General features: G+C 44.9%; 1 protein-coding gene across 4 annotated transcripts in view; it reads left to right on the plus strand.

The window, feature by feature from the left end:
- The first annotated feature begins 6693 nt into the window (after positions 1 to 6693).
- Positions 6694 to 23438, plus strand: part of COL14A1 (collagen type XIV alpha 1 chain) — a 192358-nt gene continuing 175613 nt past the window's right edge. For 2 of the 4 annotated variants that reach the window (XM_090040565.1, XM_090040567.1), the window contains exons 1-3: positions 6694 to 6822; positions 11087 to 11207; positions 18670 to 18786. In XM_090040565.1, the coding sequence (XP_089896691.1) occupies positions 11111 to 11207; positions 18670 to 18786 (214 nt within the window). In that variant the 5' untranslated portion in view covers positions 6694 to 6822; positions 11087 to 11110. Of the gene's footprint in view, positions 6823 to 7850; positions 7876 to 11086; positions 11208 to 18669; positions 18787 to 23438 lie in introns of those variants that run through there. The other 2 variants (XM_090040566.1, XM_090040568.1) reach the window with 2 other exon arrangements.

Here is a 23438-nt window from a genome sequence, read left to right on the forward strand (position 1 = left end):
ATCCCCAATTTTTGCTTCCCCTCAACAGCAGAAGAATACTATTTCCATTATCTGAAATATGCCTCCCTTTTATAGCTAGACATTCAGTCCTGTTCCCTCAATCCTGTTCATACTTTTGTAGCCATTTCATCCCTTATCACCATTATCATGTTAGCATTCATCCTTCATCACTATTAGCATATTCTTCATCTTAGTGGAACTGTTTTTAAATATGATTTTGAATAGTGTCTTTATAATTCTACATCCCATTAAATATAATTTATAATGATTCCTTTATAATAGCTCCTTTATAAAAATACATTTTGTATAGTCCCTACTGGCCAAGCAAACGAAGTTCAAAATCTTATTAACAGAAATCCTTTTAAAAAGCAATGGGCTCTTCAGCTGGTTTTACTTACATTGGAATTTGAAGTCAATGAACTGTGGATGTTGCACCAGAAGTCCTAGTGCCCGATCCTTCTGTTAGTGGAGTCACTTGCAAAATTCCTAGTGGGGCAAAACTGGATTGAAGCATAACTAAATCATTTGTGTCAATATTGTATTGTATGGGTCAATGAATATTGCATGTGTCAATACTATGCTTTTATTCTATTTTGTACAATTTATAAGAACTCTTTCAAGTGGGCTTTCTCCTAATATTTTTAGTATTATTTCAAAGTTTTAAAAACCTAAAGCAAAGAGAAAGGTTCCTCAAAAATAGTTTTTACAAATGCGAATGTTCCTTTGCAGGGCTAGAAACCCAAATATGTACTTGACAGAGAAATACCTTCCATAGTAATCCAATTGTCTGAAGCACTTTAGTCCTGAAAAGTGCATAAAATAAGTTACATAGGCCTGATTGCAATTGCATGAACACTAGTGTAAATAAGGAAAAGAAATAATATAATAATGAAATAAATAAAAGCAATAGAGATAGTGTGAGATTAAAAGCAGACCCTTCATTTTTAACTTGATATTAGTGTCCCTTCAATCTGGATACTTCCCAGTGCTTAGGCACTGGCATGGTAGATAACTTAAGATCTCCAAGCCTAGTGGGAGGGGACTTATTTGGGCTGGAGGCCCACTTAATGAGTTTTGTTGTGATGTTGAGGGCTGCACACATGCACACATATGCACATGCACAAGTAAACTCACATGTATAGACACACACGTGTGCACATCCGCACACATACACACACACAAGCTCCCTGCAGCTCTCCCTGAACCCCTTCCCCACCCCAGGTCCCCGGCACATATCTGGATTGAGCAGGAGCCACAAAAGCTGCACCCATGTGGTCTAAACCAGGAACACAGCATGGCACCAGCCCACCTGGCTGCATGCTGCGGATTCAGGGTGGGGGCTGGGGTGGGGGTACAAAGAAAGGGGGCCAGAAGCTGTGAGTTATTTCGGCCCGGCCGGGCCGGTGCCATGTGGTGTTTCCCCCTTCTTCCTGCACCCTCCTCACTACCCCAAGTCCCTGGCATGCAGCTGGGCCAGGCGGGTGCCACACTGTGTTCCCACATGCCACTTCAGGCCACATGGCCACAGCTGGAGGAGCTCGTGCAGCTCCTGCTGAACTCAACTGCATGCTAGGGACAGGGTCAGGCAGGAGCTGTACCAGGGTTGGGTAGGAGCCGTGCCAGTTGCTCCAGGTGCACCCAGGTGGCATGGCCTGAAGTGGTGCACAGGAAGACATTACTGTGCCCGTGCTCCTACCAGGCCCTGGCCCAGCCCAGCCCACAGCTCCTGGTCCTCTTCCTCCAGTATCTCCGCCCCCACCAGCAGGGAGAACCATACCTGAAGTCTGACTTTCTCCAGGGGCCAGGCTGTCTGGTCTGTGAATAGCTGCAGGGTTGGAGCTGAGTGCAGACAGCCTCACTGGGCAGAAGCCTGGCGAGCAGCTCAGTGCTCCCTGCCTTGGCATGTACACTGGGGCCTGGGGGGCTGGCTAGTCTGGGGAGGGGAATTTCTGCCTGGAGCTGCTGCTACAGCCGACTATGATATGGAAAAGGGAGTAGGGCGAGAGGTGCTGAAAGCCAGGGCAGTCGTGGCCCAGATACAATTCTTCAGAGGAGCAGCTATGGGCAGGACAGAATCATTTGGTGGGCAGGATCCAGCCCACGGGTTGTATTTTGTCGACCTCTGTGTCACACATTCACCTGCAATTGTAAATCATTGGAATGTGGGGTCATGTCACACTGAATGTTTGGTACCTGTTAAACACACTTAAAACATGAGTGACCATGCATTCAAGCAGGAAATAGGTGTACTTGTGTCAAAGTAAACCCATGACTTTTTGGTCAAGGAGTATCTCCAGATCATATTAAGTAACACATGTTGAGTTAATGTCAGTCTGCTCCATGGAGATAATATGAGCAATATGTGGTCCTTCAGCATCCCAGCATGCATCTCTTTCAATCCCCGCACTCCCACTCCAAGGATCAGTTGCAACTTTTGCTTTGCCCTGGGCACCCCTACAGATCCTGGTCCTCTGGCCACTGTATACCCCTACTGTACTTCCCTACAGTGCTCCCCTGCGGGTGTGACTCCAGCCCATGTAGCATCACCCTGAGCACCCACTGAAAATCTCATGGCTTACTGAAGCCTGTCAGCTTTGCTCAAGCTCTCAGAAATCAGCAATCACCTAGCAAACAGCAATCATCTAGCTTTGTGAACCAAACAGAACCAGAAATCATCCTCTGTGGACCTCTATGGGAGGGCTATGAACTGGATTTATGATGAGGTGCTGAACCTCATTGTGATCTGGGGTAAGGAGAGAACCATTGCCACTACTGCCAAGAGCAGGAAGAGCAGCCAACTAAATCAAGTGGTCTACAAGTACATCGTGGCCCAAATGGTGGCTCAGGGGGTACCAGTGGGACTGGCATCAGATCTGCACTGGAATCAAATATATGAGGTTGCAGTATATCCAGGCAGGGATGTCAGCAGGGTTTCAGGTGCCACAAAGACCATGGTCCCCTAGTGAGAGGAGCTGTCAAAGATCCTCAAGGCAGACCAATGCTTCCCGCCACACTGGGCACTGCATATGGGTTGGCCTGGTGTAGCATGATGACAATGATCAAAATGATGATGGAGTACCTTCTCCACTGCTTGCCACTGAAATGGCCGTGGAGGAGCACACAGATACCTCCTCAGTAGATTTGTTCTCCACCCTGACCCAGACCCAGACCCAGACTTAGATCCAGAATGTACAGGATGGGGACAGCTCAGATGAGACCCTCATTGAGCAGGTGGACACACATAAACCAGCACCAGCCCCGGGTCAGTTTCAGGATCTCCACAGGAAAGGGTGACTAGTGATGTGATTTGGGGCTCTCTGGGTGGCTTATGGCTTAGGGGTGCCTGGGGGCTCACTCTGTTGGTGCTTGTTCTGAGGGTGGCACATGGCTTGAGGATAACTCAGGGCTTAATATGGGGGTGATGCCTGGCTCAAGGAAGTACCTAAGTGCCAGGGTGGGCAATTAGTACAGATTGTCCATCCCCCGCCCTGGGATTCACCAAAGGGTGGGAGCCTTGCATTCTGCACTGTGAAAAGGTGAGAATTGGTGGCACATCCATGCTTGAACCATGGCAAATGTGCATGGGCCAATGTCCCAGTTAAGATTTGCTGGGTCAGTTAAGGTGCTTAATGATGGGCTGAGTTAACCCTACTTAAAAGTTAATTCATGCATGCAAAGTGGTCAGTGGAAGTGAAATAAACCCTCATCTGAAAAGGAACAATTTGAAACACCAATAGGCAGACAACATTCTTTGGGTAAATCTTATATATTATTAGACCAACTACAAACACGGTTACAACCAACAACCCCAACACCAGAAGCCCCCCACACCTCCAACACCAACTTCCCCCCCCAGCCTGTCTCTCACCCACTGACTCCTCAATTTAGATCTTCACTGACTGGCTTTCTTACCTGCATTGGATGCCAACCTCTGGCTTCTTTACTATTCCTTCCGTCCAGGAAGAGTGCACACCTACTGCAGATGCTTCCTGAGCTTCATGAAGGGTGTTTGTGCCCAAAAGCTTGCAAAGAAGAATTTTTCCAACTATCTGAGTTAGTCTAATAAAAGTTATCAGATTTACCCAAAAAAAACTTGTCTGCTAAAACCAAGAGGGCACTTAACACATACTAAGCTGCTTGAACCTGCATCTGCTTGCATTTTTAAAGGCATGTAGTTAAGTGTTAAGTTGAAATGTAATACCATCCTAAGACCTTTAGAGGGTGGCTGCTTAGTACAAGACTTTGGCTGGCTGCAGCCACATGGTGGTGCTGATGTACTTCGGTTTTAAAAAGGTGGTGTTGGGGAATGGGCTGTATAACTAGGCTCTTTTTTCCCCTTTTTAGCAAGCTGCTTTTTGAGGTGCCCTTAAATGAGCCCAGACTTCATTAATAACGAAACATGAAGCAGTGACCCAGCATGAACTAGACTGATTTCTCTCACCACACTTACAAAGGCTTCAGCAATATGTAACTAGACCTGCTTCTCTCTCTCTCTCCTTGTCTCCTGGATACGCTTTTTAGCTGCAGAAGCAATTTAAGGGCTTAAATTAATGTTTGGTGTGACCGTGGGACAATGAATGGAGCTGAAGGTATGTTACTGCTTCAGAGAGCTCACATAAAGCGGGTAGTTCTTGACTCAGACTGTAGTACAGAATATTGTACATATCCTACATCATAAGAGAACACAAAGCAACGCTTATAATGGACACAAGCCTATAGGATTTGGAAGTGTAAGGTTAAAAGGAGAATACGATCCTTTCTAACATTAACTCCCCTGGGAATGTTTTTAACATCTTCTGTGAAATATGAATGTAAAAGGAAGTGTATTAAAGACTACCCCTCCAAAGCAATGATACCAACAGAAGTATTTCTGTGCTGATACCAACAGAAGTATTTCTGTGCAGAAAGTTACTTATGAACCAGAATCTGAAGGGCTAAACAGGAGCCAGTCCCCCCAGTAGTGTGGAAAATCTAAATTGTATTATTTATTCACCATCATTTCACTGTGACCTCCTTCTCTCCTACATCTTTACATCCTCTACCTGCTGCCTTTATTGCATTTTCAGCCCACTATTTTGCAGAGATTTTAGCCTTAAGTTCAAGAACATAAGTAGGTGCACTGAAATTAATAATTTTTCTTTTATGCTTATATTAAAGGACTCATGTAAATCTTCGTATGGTTATGGCCTTCATCATAAGCTGCCCAGGGCATACCATCTTTTTACACTGAACATAAGGAATACCATACTGGATCAGACCTGTGGCCCATTCAGCCTGTTATCTTGGCTCTGGCAGTGGCAGGAGTGGATGCTTTAGACTAGAGGGAGAGCACACAAACAGTATATTCAGAGTTATCTATCCTGTCATGCGCTCCCTGACATCCACCAGGGATGTTACATGTGTGTACAATGCTGGCCCTTCATTCTTCATCTGGACCGCTAGGCACAAAACAATAAAATTAATGTGGATACATCTACAACTATTGGGTAGCAGGAGGCAGTGGGACCTTACCAACCCATCCACTGGCCAAACCCCATCTCTACCACTGCAACAACCACAACTCTTGCAACTAACTGGCTAGTTGTAAACTGTCTCTCTCACCTGCTTTGATGCTTGATATTAAGCAAAAAAGAATTCATGTTTTCTCCAAAGCCAGGCCAGGATTGGAGTGCCTTAGTATACATATTTCCTTAGTGGCCTATTAATATATCATAAGTGGAAATTCCTTGATTTGAGGATGATCTCTACTGTGGTTCATTGATAAGGTCTTGAGGGAATTTAAGAGTCCAACCCTTGAGCCACAGATCAGTCTGCAGAAGTTGTACATCTTTCTGCAGGGGAGAGAAGGCTGTAGGCTGGGATTCCTCCTTTTCCTTCCTCTGCTGTCTCTCCCCTGCTTCAAGGGCAGGATGCTTTACCTTGAAATGTCCTGGGCTTGGTTGAGGGGTAGAAGCCTGCAACTTTTAAAGTGAGGAACCCTTTGCAAGGAAAACAGCAACCACGCAATCTTGACCAGGTGGAGATCGGGGCCCAGTGGCAAGGGAGAAGCCTCGACGACACAACATCTCTATCTTGCTGTCTTTAGTTGCTGAAATCCTGATATCTTTCCCTGCCTGATCCGCCACTGAGGACTTGGGGTTAGACTGCAGTCTGTCTGAAACTGCCCCTAAGGCCTGTTTGCCGTGGGCAGCCCTGCCAGGAGCGAGAGGCTCCAGGTGACATAGCTCTAAGGGTCACGGAGACAAACAAGCCTCCTCACCACGACAGGGTCACGGTCTACAGAGAGGTATTAATATACAGATTTCTAAGTGATGCGCATAATTTACAGTCTTATGCCCGTTGCATTAGGCAGCCTAGCCTATAGGACAGGCTAATCATCCACAATCACCGTGGGGAAAGGTTGCAGAACCTCCAGGACAGAGGCATGGAAAACTGCAGCACCTGCAAACAGGTGTTTCAAAATACTGTCCCTCAGCGCGGCGGTGGGCCCAGGCCCTCCACGTGCAGCTATGCGCCCCGCTCGCCGAGGGCGGCACCGAGGGCATGGGCCAAATAAACGTCCAAACGGGGCCCAGGAGCCAGCTGCCCGTCCCTGTCCCTGTCCCCGCCGGCACCTGCAGCCCGGAGCGGAGCGGGCGGAGGAGCCGGGAGGGGGAGCGGGAGCTGTCAGCATGGCCCGTGCCTCTCCGCCTCCCCACCCCTTCCACCTTCCGCCATATAAGTGGCCGCCTCCTCCCTCCGCCCCGTCCCCAGCCCGAGCCGGGCGCAGGCGGCGGCGCGGAGCCTCGGAGGAGCGAGCCCCCGCGCCCGCGGCCGTTGCAGGTGGGTTGGGGGCCCGCGCAGGGAAGCGCCTCGCGGGGGAGGGCGGCGCAGCTCGGGGCCCTCACCCTCACCCGCGCCTCTGCCGCCCTCCCTGGGGCAGGAGGGGGCTGACGAGGCGCGGGGAAGAGGCTGCTGTGCGCAGCCTGGCGCGTGAAGGCAGCGTGAGGGGAGACGGCGGGAAGTGGGGGACTCACCATCGCCGGAGGCAGGGCAGGGCAGGGCAGGGCAGGGCAGACAGGGCGCCTGGAGCTCCTGAAGATAATGATGATGATTATCATCATCTTTGTTAAAGTGGGGGGCGCATACTAAAAGTTGGCCCAGGAGTCCAGGTGCGGCGCTGGCGGGAGTGTCCAGGACACGAGTGACGGGTGCCTCCTGAATCGGGGGGGACTGTCGGCCCTGTGGGGGGGCACCAGCCCTGCCGACAGCGTCGGTGTCCGCCATGGGGGGGGTACGTGCACCCCCATGGATCCCCTACCAGTATGGTCCAGGAAGAGGTTGCACAGCCGCCTGTGTGGGGTGATGTAGGCATAGCTTTGCCCCTGTTTTTAAGCCTCCCTCCAAGTCTTTGGGTGTTGGCAACTGAGGTGTGCCCGTGGGACCAATGCTGCTGGGACCAAAGCTTGAGGTTCCTGGGTAGAGGGTCTTGCCCCTCCACTCAGGTCAGAGGGGGTTAGATTAGAGGACCTCTGGAGGCCCCTTTCACCCCTGCTTCTCTGTGGGTGGAAATGGACCTTATCTGACCCCTCATTTGTGCTGTTTTAAAAACTTGAACTGAAAGGGTAGGGGCCCTGGTACATGTCTGCTATACACCATCAAATCAGGAGGAGGTGGAGGAAACTTTTATTTATTTTTTTAAAACAGCTAACCAAAGCATTCAAATTGCAGGACTTATGCTTCCAGTTGGAGAGGAGAAGGGGGAAGAGTCATTAATTACTATGATATGTATTGGGAGGCTAATGACAGTGCACAGACAGTAAAATAAGTTTTTGGAGAATGCTGGGGACAAAATTTTGGTGAATGAAGAAGCCAACTAATGGGAAGCTCTTCTTGGTAAGCTGCTTATAAATAGGGAGGAATTTTTGAGTATCTGAAGGTGGGAGGTTAATAAGTGCTAGTGATCACGAGAGTTCATGAACCTAAGGAAAGTAAAGAAGGAGATCAGCAGAGTAGAAGCGCTGGCGTTCAGACAAGGAAACTTAAAAAAACTCAGTGGAAGGGAAGTTGAAAGGCAAAAAGGGAATCCAAGATAGCTGGTTGCACCTTAGATACAATGTTAAGGGCAAAAAAAGCATGTTGTCTGCATGAAGGAAGGATCAGAAGGACAGCGACAGACCACTTGGCTGAACAGCACTTGAAACTTAAAGGTTCTCAAAAACTGGAAACTTGTCTGTATTCCTAAGCATGAGTGAAGCACAGGCATGAAGGGAGAAATTCAGGAAGGTGAAAGCAGAAATTGAGATATAGCTAGCAAGGGACATAAGGCCTGAACAACACCAAAGCAAAAAAAAAAAAACTTGACTATGCTAGAAGTAAGACTAATACTGAAGAATGTGTAGGTCCCTCAGTGAATGGGAAGGGAAGTTTTGTAATGGATGATGAAGTGGAAGAATGGCATGTTTATTGTCTTATTTTTTTTAACTCAGTCTTCACAAAAAATGCTAATTGTATTTGTCATCAGATAACTAGCAGCAAGGAGTGGGGTGAGGGGAGAGGGTTAAACTGCTTAGAGTAAGAAAAGACCAGTTAGGGTGTGTCCAAGTGAGCACAGATGTGTGGTGTGTGGTGCCACCAACCCGTCTCCAGCACTGCATACAACACATGAAGGCATTCCCTGTGCTGCTAATTTGAAGCATGGCGGGGATTTGACACCTGGAGATCCTGATGTCAAAAAAACCCATGCCTTAAAAAGCAGGGCGGCGCATGTGGCGCTGCTGGAAACTGGAGCCTGGCTGCCTGGAGCCACACTCCAGCTGCTGGCCAGGCTCCATGCTGCTGGATTGCTACAGCTGCAGCCCCCAGACACCCTCAGGACCCCAGGTAAGGCTGCTGGGGCCAACCCCCTCTACCCTACCCAGGGCAGTGTGCTGCACGCCAGAGTGCATGTGCATCGGTGTTTCCTGAGGACAAGCAGCAGCAGTTCATATTGTGCTGCTGTTCTTTGTTCCCAGGGAAACGCATGTTCCCACCCATGGGAATGTGCCCTTAGAGATTACTAAACCAAGCTTAATGTTTTTTACGTAGTCCTCAACTATTCCGGGAATTGGCTGAGGGAATTGTAGAACCATTTGTTATTGGCTTTGAGAACTCAAGGATGTCACATCAGTTTCCAGAACATCAGAAAAGAGCAAATATCCTTAAGAAATGAGGATGATCCACGTTGTCTGGATTTGTCAGAGTAAGTCAGGTTGGTGAAGCCTGACTTCTTTCTGTGACATGGTGTTGGGCTTTGAAAATAGGAGACACCAATGGATATGATGTATCTCAATTTAACAAGGCTTTTAACACTATCATTTATGATAGTCTCATTAGCACGCTAAGGAAATGTCTAGATGAAAGCACTGTAAGGTGGACATGTAACTGGTTGGATCTTTGTGCTAAAAGAGTAGCCATCAATGGCTCATTGTCTTAACTAGAAGGAGGTATCAAGTGGGGCTTTCTAGGAATCTGCTGAATTGGGTACTGTTTAATTTCTTCATTAATAACTTGGAGGATGGAATTGTATGCATATTAGTAATTTTGCAGTTGACATTTATGTGGGTGGAGTTGCAACCACTTTGGAGGATAGGATTTGAATTTAAAAAGATTTTGATAAACTGGAAACAGTCTGCAATTCTCAAGTCAAGTGCGTTTCGGATGGAAAAATCAAATGCACAAGTTGGGGAATGACTTGTTAAGCCGCAGTACTGCAGATGAAAGATGTGGGTGTTCATAGTGGACTGCAAGCTGAATATAAGTCATGTATATGTTATTGCAAAAAAAAAATTGCAAAGCATACTGATATGAATAAACAGAAGCGTTGCCTGACATTCAGAAGAAGTGATCCTTCCACTGTATTTGACACTAATGAGGCCTCACATCTAGTAACATGTCCAATTTTGGCCACCACATTTCAAGAAAGACATGGACAATTGGAAAGAGATCAGAGAGGAGTATTTGAACAGTGATTTGAAGTCTAGGACACATGACTTCAGTTCCAAGGAAAGACTAGAAGAATTTGGACTGCCACGTCTGGAGAAGATGTGCACTGAAGAAGGGAGGGGCGTGGATGTGTTAGCGATAATCTTCAAACATATAAAAAGTCATTATAGAGACAGTGGCAATAGATTATTCTCAGTGTCCGCAGAAGACAGGACAAGAAGTCTTGAATGCTGACGAGAAATAGGTTTGACTTTTTAACAGAGAAGGTAGCTAGCTAATCATTACAACATTACTGGGAGAGGTTGTGGAATCTCCATTATTGGAAATTTTTAAGAGCAAGTTAGCTGAGCATTTGGCTGGGATGGGTAGACGGGGATTAACTTGCCTTGAACACGGAGTTTTACTGGATGTCCTCCTGAGGTCTCTTCCAGCCCTGTTTTCCTATGATTCTACAACAAACTCAAAATAATCTGGGTGCAAAAGAGATACCAGGTTTTAGTTTTTCCTGTACTAAGTATTGTCCCAGAACTCCCATCTCAGATGCTTTATTACTGTACTGGGCAGCACTGGTGTGTATTATATGGCATGATATTCACAGGAACACTTGTAATTTGGTCCCAGCCAGTGGTGTTCTCTTTAAACACACTATGGAACCAGAGTGTTTTTTGTTTGATATATGGTAGGGTCTGTTTTTAATACTTTCTCTGTTTATTATCCACAGAATACTAGTCATAGTTTCATATTGGGAGCAGGTTTTTAAAATTGCTTACCATGCTAAACTAGTTAAACCTGGGACACTTTGGAAACCTGTTCCTAGCTTTTAATCACATGGGCTCTAGTCATTTCTCTGGAAGGATGTGAGGTTGGCTGTTGCTTTGCCAAAATACAGCTTTGGAGAAAGAAAGAAATTCTCAAATGGTTCTGCACCCTTTTAAAGTGAAATGTGCTGTAGCTACTAAATGGATTTTGCTAATGATATGTTGGCCCCAATGAAGTCAATGGCAATGGCTGTTTATTCCCTTTTCTGTTGATGGAACCAGGGTTTCACCCTTTGATTCTCATTTAAAGTGAATGCCCTAGATGTCTGCGCTTGATAATTTATTTCAGTTCTGTTTGTTTGTAGGCTTGGTGATACGGCACTTACCAAATGAAAAGAATGGTTTGTCAACACAAGAGAGAGAGCTGGGTGCTCTTGGCATTTTTAACAGTTGCTGCTCATTTCATCAGCTGTGCCCAGAGTCAAGGTAACTGATATATGAGAAAATAATGGTGTTCTTTTCTGTGGGTTTTAGGGTTGACCAGAAGGGGTAGGTCACCTTAGCCTAAAAATGGCTTTATATTTCACGCACGAAACAGAGTTTTCCCTTTACAAGCAAGCTGATCCAGTATTATTACAATCAATAGGAGTTCTGTTATTAAATTCCCAGGGAGCAGAATCAAGATCTAGTTTTCCTGGCTTGTTGACACACAGGTAGTGAAGTGTAGCATCTTGGAAAGAAACCTGGTACTTGAGCTGTATAGGATGAATATCTGAATACAGATTCAGGAAGAGTTTTCAGTTCTATTAAATGTAAATATTAAACGTTGCTCTTGCTAGTAGAGACACAGATGGTTCTTCATTGGGATGTTAATCGGGCATGGAAAACACATCACTGCTTTGTAGGAACAGTATCTAATATAACTGTTGCATACAGGGCTCACTGGGATGCTCTTCCTCAGCCATTCCTTGACAATTTATATTTGTTTTGTGCATATGTCCCATGCATGGCTAGTAAAAAGATGCTGTTGATGTTGCTTAAAAACTCTCCTACATGGTCTTGACAGTCGTTTGAGTTCTAGAGAAGTCTGTGCTACTGTTCTTCCTCCCAGGTCAAATTTTTGAGCGAATAAAAAAAAAAAAAGGAAAGGTTCATCAAGGACTATAAACACCTCTGACTCGAGATTATACAGACATTCTCTCCCCCGTGTAAAGCCTTTTATACTGGGATGAGTGTTGAATTTTTATGTTTAGAGGAAGGTAGTTAGATGTGTTAATCTGAAGTCAGTCAAAAGGCACCTTTATAGACTCAATAAATGAAATGTAGCACAAGCTTTTGTGAATCCAAGTTCACTTCATCAGATGCGGTATATTCATTACTGAATGTGTACAAAACAGTAGTAGATAAGCAGAGGCTGTCCTAGGGGTAGGACACGAGGTGTCAGAGAAGCTTGGTTAAGAGGTATGAATGCTCCTAGCAACATTGTTTCCTCCAGTGTTTTCAGATGTTTGGAGGAATTGTGCTTTTCTGGAGACTGTAGAGCACCACTGAGTATCTCCGTTCAGAATCTGGAGAGCGTTTGCATTGATATTTATTGTGTATGTTGCAAGCAAAAAGGAATAAAGAATTTTTTTTCCCTGTACCCTTCTCCAAATGGTCAGTGCACCAATCTTAAATAGAATTTGATTCCCAAATATTTCTGACTTAATGAGTCAATAAAAAGAAGCATGTGGCTAAGCTCAGGCCTGCATATTTAACTTCCACATACAGATAATTTGCCATATTCATATGGTGTTTTCAAAGAACCAAGGATATTTGCAGGGGAACAGGGTATTGTCTTTGATCAGATTAGACAAGGTTATCTAAAATCTCTCCCAACCTTGCAGCTGGTCCAATAAAAGATACCCCCAAAATATCCTTGTTTCTTGCATACTTCCTGGACCATTCTGACTAAAACATCACTCTAGCACTACCACAATACAGTATTTTTAAAGCCATTTTATGGATTCAGACCCATTAAAATGGAAGGAAGATGTGTCAAATTCCTTAAACAGCTTTGAAAATAAAAACCATAATGCAAGTAAGAAGGTAGTAATCGGGGTTTCTTCCACACAAGGAGGAGAAACATTTTTCTGCTCCACTTACAGCAATAAAATGTCATCTGAAGTCCTTTGTCAACTGCTTTGTGTAATAAGCTATTCATTTTCTCTGCTCAGGTGACAGTGGCTGACTGCCTGGTTACAAATACAAGGCTAACAGTGTATTTGAGTGATTTAGACAAGTAACACATCATATCAATGTTCAGGGAAAAATGGGGGGTTCAGTCTAACCCAGTGGTGCCCAGTTTATGGTCTGTAGGCCCCCAAAGAGACTGGGTCAAGCCTGAGGCACAGGGATTCAGCAGCAAGCAGCTTGGTCCAGCATGTCCAAAGGCCCTCTGCCACGCTGCTGTCCCCTCTGCAGCCCTCCCTCCTCCCTTAGGCAGGCACAGTTTACCAGAAGTAAGCTGTCTTCCTCTTGTCCCTCCCCTTCCTCTGGCATTGGCACCTACCTCCTGCCCTCCCCTTCTTGGAGAGTGGGATGGTGGCCAGTGGTGCAGCAGGGTGGCAAGTACCTGGTCTGCTGCTTTAAAAGGGTGAGCTCCACTGGTCTTGCTTATATGCCCTCCCCTGACAAAGATGCTCTGAAGAAATGTTAATTGAGTTCTTAGAAAGAGTGAGTGTATTTGGAAGGTTTGGCTCTACACCTGAAGGTAAATGTCCATGTGGTGCTGATGGACACCGTTTCACTGAGGTGCTAATTTGAAAGACCATGCCAACTGTGACTTCTGTTTAATCATTGCTCCCATTTTACACACCTGATCACAAATTATCCAGTTGTCATGTTTTACTGGTCACTGACATTTTAGATTTTTATTTTCAGATTTTAACCTCTTCAACCTTTTTTGCATTGAGTTACCTGTTTTATCTGATGTGTTGCCTTCCAAATCCTAGAATATCTTCTGTTCTCATTCAGTTAGATTGGAGCCTTTTCTTGCTTAATGTAAACGTTATTTTAAAAAAAAGAAACTTCCATTTGTTTTAAGGTTTTTATTAAAAAACAAGATTTCTCACATCACCATATAAATTGCTGAAGAAAATGTCTGCTGTCATTGGCATTCCTATATATACATACAGTATATATGCTTAGATGCTAAGAATTACCTTTATATGCAAAAGATGGTAGTTGTGATTTCTGTAAATTGCTAATATAATTACTGGTCAATTTCAATGGATGATTAACTTGTTCAAGTTGATCAAGATTTCAATATAATATCTAATATAAAACTAGGTGCTAAAAGGTGCAATTACTATTCTCAACTCTACAAAATTTGTGTTAAGAGGTGGCAGTGGAACACTGAATACTTCAAAACACCTTCCCTGTTTGTCTGCAATGTAATGTATTTGGGACACTAACAAAAATAACTTTTTGTTATATAGCTGCAAAAATCAAAACCTTGAACTTGTCTTTAGCCTCTTTTGGGTGATTGCTTTAATGTTGCTGATGGCCACTCACTTGTGCATTCCTGTAAAATCGCTTAACAAGCTCTAGCTACTGATTTTTTTTTTTATCCATTAACTGACTCAGATTGGATTCATTTTTTTTCTTTCTGCAAGAAGTGAGAATTTTGTTCAACAGATAATAAAAGTCCACAGAAATAAAGATTGCTTCCTCAGGTTGGTGACCATGTAGTAATTCCCATCAATCTTTTTTGTTGTTTGTCCAGGTATTAGATTTTAACGTCCTTAGTTTATATGTCCTTATCTGTGCCTGAACCTTAGTCTTTGCATAACCAAGACATAGTTAACTTGTTTGTTTGTTTGTTTTACCAATTCTTCTTCTTACCTATATTGATTCTTTTTTGGACATCTCTTCTCTACCCATTCCATATATGCACAAAAATAAACTAGCTGGCAAAGATTTATGCGTTATGCAAAGACTCTTCTGGCACAGTTGTTCTAGTCTATCACATTGTAGTTCTATAGTAAATGCCAACCACTTTGGTGACTGTCCTTCTTTGCTTGTTGTCAAACATGTGACTGGTTTTGTAAGGGGGCTTCAGAAATTTACTTGGTTTGGTGATGGCTAATTCCAAGTAGGTCAGAGCTATGCCTCTGGAAAGTGCTCTTAAACCTGTCAGACATGAGAAAAAATGGTGTTCAAAGACTTTTTTTCCCTCTCCTTGATTTGATAGGATATGCCTTTTTGTATTTGGATTTTTGGTTATGATTAGGTTTTGTGCTTTGCCCATGATCTCTATAAAATGTGGATCATTTTTTGCATTAAATATTATCACTGTTTCAAAGACTCTTTTTTCCCCCCAAAGCACCAGTAAATGGATACTAAATGGAATTGCATATTTTCATGAATTGCTATACATCATTTGTTATTCTAGGTTCATTCAGCTCTAATTTAAGTCTGTTTGTGAGCTATACATAAATCATTCTGAGTCTTGAGAATGAATTAAAGGCTGTAATCTGTAACTATCAGTTGCCTGCCTTTTAAACTTTCACCTTAGCTTCAGTTACTGTATTACAGTTCCAGTAGGCAGAAATATTCCTGCAGTACCTTGTCCAAAACAATACTTCACACTTGATTATTTCACCAGAAAACAATGAGGGCCAAATTTTCAAAGAATTGGTTGCATGCAGGGAGTGGAACTTGTAACTGATGAAACCTGGGAAGGTAACTTAAAGACTAGCAAGACTGTATTCAAGCTATTACCTCTCTAAGTGGAGTTAAGTGCCTATGTGCAATTCTGTTCTACCCTGTTAAAGTTCTGAAAATCCATTTTGTAGAACGCTGTGACTGTGTTTACATGCATAGCAGACTGTGCAGTTGTTACTGTGCAGTCATTTAGTGCTTGCATAAGCACTTGCTGGTTTTACTGTGCGCATCCCCACATAGGTTTCTTCAGACGCTATTGCACAACAGCAATGAGCTAATGCACAGTAGCTCGTAACTACTGCTCAGTAGTGTCACATCATGGTTAGCGCCTGCCAATGGTACTGTGTAACAAGCTACATAGTAGTGTCTTGTATAGGTGCGCCTAGTGTGTGCATCTACACGTGCAATTTGCACATAGCAATAAACTGTGGACCAGTTTGCACCAGAGTTTATTTCTCCTGGGTGCATGTTAACTTATGCACATGGGACCACAGCACTTTGAGCTTAGGCAGAACAGCCCCAGCTAGCAGTGGGTCCAGGGGGGTCAGCCTGCCAGCCCAGTGTTGCTCCTCCCCAGATCAACATGCTACAGAGGGGCTGGCTCGACCACAAGTGTAGAGCTAGCTTGCAGGTAGCCCCACATTGTAGCACCCTCATGCTCCAGCCTTTCCCAGTTATCATCTACATGTGTTTTGGCATACTAAACTCTGCCATAGGATAATACTTGTCCTGGACAGTACTATTCTACAGTAGAGTTAGTTAATTTACTATACCCTAATAGGGGTGCATGTGTAAACAGTGATGCTTTACTGCGGAGCTAATTAGTCAACTGCAGTAAAGCACACATGTAGATGCACCCAGTTATCTCATCCTTAAGACAATGTTTCTGCCTCCCCGTCCTCCCCCTTCCCCTCTCCCCCTCAAAAACCCACCAAGGAAGAGAGCCCACTTACCTTCTGCATTACCTGTTTTTTCAGTGACTTAAGCAGGTAGAATTGTATTGCATTTAGGTACGTAAGTCCACTTACGTGTCTAATTGATACAGGAGAATCTGGCTGCAGGTCTGAGCAGATAATGCCCAGTGTAGATGCACTGTTTGAGTGTATGGTCAGTGCAGCAGTTCTGAGAAGGTTTTTCAGCATGCCAAGCTGGTCTGCTACTCCACTGTCTGTGTCCTATACTTCCCAATTTCTCCCTCTTTATATCCCCCTGAACACTGACGTCTTGAGAACAGCTGAGGAGTCACTGAACTGGCCTGGGATCTTCCATATTCTCTGTCTGTCTCCTAAGACTCAGTCCTTTTAAGCTGAAGTTCCACCAAGGCTGTGCTCTGCTTTTTTATAGTAGGCTCAAAGTATTATTAGGCTGTGTGCAACTCAATACAGGCTAGTGAGAGGGGGGCTTTTTTGATTGATGTTTTTATAACACTAAAACATTATAATTTTAGAGTGTTTTATACTGTTCAAAGGTTAATGTTAAAAAAAACACACAAAAACACTAGTTGAGGGAAAGAGTCAGGTTTGCTATAAAAGCCCATGGGAAACAAGTCATTCGTTGATATACACAGGACATGAGATGTGAAAATTCTCAGAGAGAACCAGAAAAACCCCCTGCTGGTCCAGGCCCTTGGCTAGTGTAACCTGTAGTGTCTTCATGGGAGAGTTGGAAGGCTTGGGTGGAGTCTGGGCTGAACTCTTCTGCTGTGTGCTCTAGTACTCAACACATCCATGAGACTTAGAAGGAAATACCACAGCAGAAGGGAAATATTAGTTCAGTGTGTGAATTGGGATGAGAAACCATGGGTTTGGGCCAAAACCAACTAAAAAAAGAGAATGTTATGAGACCTCTGAACTTTTAAGGGGTACCTGTCACCCAGAGTTCTGCCTACCCGTATACCTGTGGTGTGCCATGGACTTCCAGGCCAGGAGGCAGTAAGAACAGGCCAACCTTGGTTGCCACATTCATTTGCAGCTGGATTGACTGCTGAGTTTTACAAACAGGACTACACTAACTGTTGAACTGAGACATTTGGATGGATGTAACTTTTAGCAGGTACACCAGACATTTTTATCTTACCAAGTTTTTCATGCTCTTGAACTGCTTAGTCCCTTGATAACAGTCTTTAACCTGACTTAGGCTCCATATATATAGGTTTGGATGCCATGTTTCAGCTGCTGCAAGACGGCTCACTCTAGTGGATCACTTGCTTGGATCACTAATGTGGACCACTAGCTTATTTATGCTTTAGTTTAAGTTATAGCTCAGCCACTTAGCAGAGAATATGTTGGGCAAAAGGCTATGTGCATGAGGCTGCCTCGATGTGGCACCCCTGCCAGCTCTTCTCTTCCCTGCTTAGTCACCTCAGAGACAGTGGTGGAATTTCTGCTTGTTCCTGGACACCCAAACTTTGCCTGCCTCTCTCTTTCCAATGACTCCATGCTGCTGCTGCTGAAACAACTGTTCTTTTGACCTACAGCAAATTGCAGGGTAGCCAATAAAGGTCAACTTCCCTACAATACTTGGAATTTCTTTGCCTCAATCTTGACTAGCTTATGAACATCCAAGTCAGCCTTGGTGGGCCCAGGGCAGTTCTGATGTAAGCATATCTCTCAGGCCATGCCCACAATCTGATGATTTTGCATGCTTTTTCTTGCAGCTCTGCACATGCCCACCACCTCTTTTAAAAATCCTGCCATTTCTTGTCTTTCCCTCACAGCCAAAACTGTATGTGCATAACAGGATGTTTATGCCCGAACAAGCCTTTGAAAATTTGGCCCTGTGTGATTTAAATAATACCCCCACACCCCGTCCCTATAACATTAGGGATAAGACCATAATGTAAGGCTTTGTTATCAGTTAAGCAAGAAGGGAAATTTTAGTATGTTTTACAAAGAGCATTTTGTATTACTGGCTTTGCTTGCTAAACCAGAACTTTAACACCTAACACCATTTGTCTTTTTGTCCCTTGGTAATGAGGATTTTTAATAGATAAATAGATCTAAAAGGTGTCTCGGGTGAAAAAAAAAGCACTTTTGGGCTTAATGTCATTTTACAAACTAATATACTGATTCATGTGACATTTGGAATAACTTGCATCCTTTTGTGTCATTAAAATCTTGTGCGTCTGTCTACCTGTACTTGTTTGTGTACTCCTTAACATTTTACATAAAAACAGTTTTTTTTAATTAACTTTTCTTTTACTTTTAAATTGAGACCTTTCTCAATTTTTTTCTCCTTACAGTGGCTCCACCAACAAGACTAAGATATAATGTAGTTACTCCTGACAGTGTACAGATTTCATGGAAAGCCCCTAAGGGGCAATTTATTGGATATAAACTTCTTGTCACTCCAACTTCAGGTAAAAAGAATAACATTTGTTTGTCAACATGCTTGCCTTATTTGAGTTTGGCAACCTGGACACCAGGTTCTTGATGCTTGTTATTGATTTTGCTTTACATGATCGGGAAACGGAGCAAGGTCTGGACAAGAGGTGCTCTGGCTGCCTTTGGGATGGGCAGGGAGGGGGACAGACAGATCCATCTTGCCACGGTGTGGCTGGAGGCCAGTCTGATGTAGGTAACTTGTCTGGGGCGTTTGTGGGGATAGCATCTGCTGCTTCATCCAGTCTAGAGTCCTCTGGTCCTGTCTCTGGGCCTCTCTTTCCCTGTTCTTCCTGTGGGACATAAGGAAAATATGTAGGGAGGAGGTTTGCATGGTTTGGTGGGAGTATTGGACAGTCAGAGAAAGAGGTGAATTAAAAGCATCAGTGAGGCTCTCAGCTAGTATAAATTCTAATAGCTTATGGAGCCATGAAAAATTCACACAAGCTGAGGATCTGCCCTGAATGCCCAATGTTTTAGTGAGCCTTATTATAGCTCTTCCCTGGTTACTTCCTGCTGAGAGGGAAGGATTTTAATCTGTGGTATTAATGGAACACAAAACAAATGATTGCCAGTACTAAGAGAATAACCATATTTACTTGCATTCCCCATGTACTTTCCCCAAAAATCAGTCTTCCAAAATTGGGGTGCATGCCTTTAAGCAGGGAGCTGATTTTCTTTGGAATAGAATTATGACAACTGTGGGCGCATTTACATTTGTGCTTTTAATGGGCAGTACACTATTTTACTGTGCTTTAAAGCATCATGTAAAAAACCATGACATTATGCTAATGTACATTAAAATAGTCGACTGTGCATTAAGCTTCACTAAAAGAGTGTCCAAATGTGCCTAATACTCATGAATTTAGTATCTGACATTGTAGGTACTATATTTAATGTGCTTGCACCCGGCGGGCCTTGATCATATGGTCCCTCGCCGGCCGGCCCTGGGACTTGATGATAACCTTTCGCTCCGTCCCTTAAAGGTATGGGGCCACGATCTCCTGCCTCAGCTGGTCTTCTCCCCTCCTTATCCCATCTGCCACGACTTTGATGATATCTCAGTGGTGGAGAGGTCTGACTGTCTGATTCCAGCTGCCCCAGTTCTTCGTGAGGCTCCAACCTCCCCTGTACCTCGCCCTATACCCAGCCTTGACGATGTGCTATTGTTGTTGTCAGCGGCCAACCCTCTCTGGGTGGGGTTCCTCCTGGTTCCTGCTGGAGCCAGGGCTAAGTAAACCCAGGCCCCCTTGACTCTTATGCCCTTAGTAGCCCTGTCTCACTCTAACTCCGGTTTCCAAAAAAATATAATAATAATAATTAACCCACTGAAAGGATATGGGCACCACAATTGTATGCCCCTTCTCAACACTCCCTAGATCACTACGTAGGAGCGCCTAAAGTAACATGCTCCCCTTTACCAACTACCCTTCCCCCTTAGGGCTGCCTTACTTATCCCGTGGCGTACTCCCATGCATGTCCACCCTCAACATCCCTCAATAGAGGAACCTTCCCTCGATGGACTCCCGCCTGGGTCCTCTGTCCCGGACATGAAGGTCTCAACTGGCCCATTGCTTGGCTACCTCTTTTCCTGTTGATCTGCTGGCCTCCACCTCTGTTGACGAGGTCCCTCCTGTAGGCTCTCTTCGCATGGTTACATATAGCCAGGATTCCTGGGTCTTCCTCAGTCCAATGGCAGTGTCTCTACCCGGGCACAGCTCAAGACCTTTTTCTGCCCTGTGAGCAGCGTTCCCTGGCTCCTCCACCTCCTTGGTGGGTCCAGGGGTTCTCCTTTCAATGCTCTCCCACCACCTCTCCTCCTCTGCTGCCCTGTTGTCTCCCCTTCTTATACTTCTGGGGTGGTTCTCCTCCCCCTTTTTCCCAGCTGCTTCCCCTTTAAAAAAACCACAGCTAATGAGCTGTGCAGGCCCTGCTGCTGCTTCCAGCTTCGCCGCGGTTCCTGCAGCCAGTAAGATGTTTTTATTCATTTCTCCTTTCCTCTCATTCTCCCTGGGGTGTACTGTCCCCCAGGGTCCCCCTTTAGCCCTTCGGGGTTCATATCTTCCCCTTGCCCCGGGACAGTGCTTTATTAGAAAAGGTGCATTAATGCACATGTAGACATGCCTACAGTGTTGCAAAATGGCTGCCAGCTTCCCTCTCAGCAAGCAAACCGGAGGGGTGGAGTCCAGGGTTAATCCCTTCACACCTCCTCTTATCATTTGACAACTCAAACCCTCCAGGGAAAAAACCAGCTCCTGGCCATGACTGGAAAAAATATTATCCTCCCCTTCATTTTGCCTTCTGAAAACAAGGCGTGTGTCCTATTTGGGATTATGTGATATGTGAGAAAATACAGAAAATTGTAGCCCATGTAAAATGGGTTGTTTGCAGACAAACTTGACATTGTTGTTTCATTATAATCCGCTAATATTTTAGCTGAAAAATATGTAGTGATAGTTTTAAAGCAGCTGTTAATAATTTCTGGATGAGAAAATATTATAGATTCTTCTTTTCCCTTCCCATTTTTTATTGTTTCACTTGCCTAACCCAAGCCGGTTTTTCAACCTTAAGATGAACAGACAAGTGGCATATGGAAGCAATCAATATATGCCAAAACCCACAGACCAAAAGAAGCTACAATGATGTGTGACGTGAAGCAGTTCAAGTTAGTTATTCTGCTAGAGGTATTAACTTCCAAAGGGATGAATGGTAGCCAAATCAGATGGGTAAAAAGAAAAGTTCTTGTAGCTGGAAAGCAAATCTGAGTTATTAGCCAGCTTATGATGTGATGAGGTCTAATAAACTTTTATCATTGGAGTAATTTGCAGCATGGAACATCCAACATTTGTACATCCCACTAAACATTTTAGTAGGGCCCAATCTAGTAGTGGCATGTAAGTGAACACAGAAGGAAACGAACTGAGCCCTAGCAGGTAGAGCTGAACAGAATATACCGTTCATAGATTTCATAGATGTTAGGGCTGGAAGAGACCCCGAAGATCATCAGGTCCAGTCCCCTGTCCCAGGGTTAGGAAGTCAGCTAGGGTCAAAGGATCCCAGCAAGATAAGCATCCAGACGTTTCTTCAGTGAGTCCAGAGTAGGTGCCTGCTCCAGCTCCGGAGGGAGTCTATTCCGGGTCTTGGGAGCTCAGACAGTAAGACATTTTTTCTTATGTCCAGCCTAAAATGGTCTTGGAGTAGTTTATGACCATTGGTCCTTGTTTTTCTTTGGGGTGCTCTGGTGAACAGACGTTCTTCCAGATCCTGATGTACACCCCTTGTGTACTTATAAGCAGCCACCAGGTCCCCCCCGCCCGAGCCTGTGCTTTTCCAGGTTGAAGAGTGCCATGGCTCTCAGCCTCCCTTCAAAAGGCCTATTCTCTTTCCTCTGATCATGCTCGTGGCCCTCTGGACTCCCTCAAGCTTCTCAACATCCTTCGTGAATTGTGGAGCCCAGAATTGGATGCAGCACTCCAGCTGCGGCCTCACCAAGGCTGAGTACAGCGGGAGGATGACATCCTGAGATTTACTAGAGAAGCATCTATGGATGCAAGCCAGTGTGTTGTTTGCTTTACCAGCTGAAACATCACATTGGTGGCTCATGTTCATCTTGTGGTCAGTCATGACCCCCAAGCCAAGTCTCTTTCAGCAGCGGTCCTTGCAAGTATAGCCCTGCCAACCCTCTAAGCATGCTTCAGGTTTTTTTCCCCAAGGTGCAGTACCTTCCATTTGTTGATATTGAACGTCATCAGGTTTGTATCTGCCCACTTACTAAGTTTATCCACGTCAGCCTGGATCACTAGCCTCTCCTCAGGTGTGGATGCCATGCCCCAAAGTTTAGTGTCATCAGCGAACTTAGCCAGTGTGCTTCTGACACCAATGTCCACATCATTGATAAAGATGTTGAAGAGAACCAGTCCAAGGACAGAGCTTTGGGGGATGCCACTGGTCACAGAGCACCATAATGATTCGCTACCATTGACCACTACTCTCTGGGTCTGACCTTGGAGCCGATTTCCCAGCCATTGGACTGTGGTGTAGCCGAGGCCACAGTTGGCCAATTTTTCCATGAGGAGGTTATGGGACACCAGATCAAAAGCTTTTTCAAAGTCCTAATACAGTTTCTTACTCTCTTGCTCCATGTCCTGGACTTGAGGCTTGGAAACAGCGTTGTTACATATACAAAATTACGGGTGTCGAATGCTTCATTAGTAGGCATTGAATCATATGGGGGGGTAAAGCCATTAGGCGAGGGGTTGGCAACCCTTAGCATGCATGCCAGAGTGTGGCACATAAAGCCATTTTGCTTGGCATGCCACAGCCAGCCCAAGCTCTGGGCAGGCCTCTGCTGCTGACCATGGACTCCAGGCTGGTCGCAGCAGGCAGCAGGGAGGCTGAAGCAGTTGCACCAGGGTCCATGGAACCCATGCTTGGCTAATTGCTGGCAGCAGGTGCATGTGCGCCTTGGATGGATGGTGGGGAAAGGGCTGCAGCTCCCCTGCCATCCATCCCTGGCATGCCGACATCTTACAAGTTGAGGTTGTGGGGGTGTTTGGCACTCTGCCCTAAAATGTTGCCAACCCCTGCGTTATTAGGCCATTCCTTTATTCTGGCTGTACCTACTTTCTCC

The sequence above is a fragment of the Crocodylus siamensis genome, chromosome 3 (genome assembly GCF_052110815.1).
Source record: "Crocodylus siamensis isolate JL-2025a chromosome 3, ASM5211081v1, whole genome shotgun sequence".
NCBI classification, from domain to species: Eukaryota; Metazoa; Chordata; order Crocodylia; family Crocodylidae; genus Crocodylus; species Crocodylus siamensis.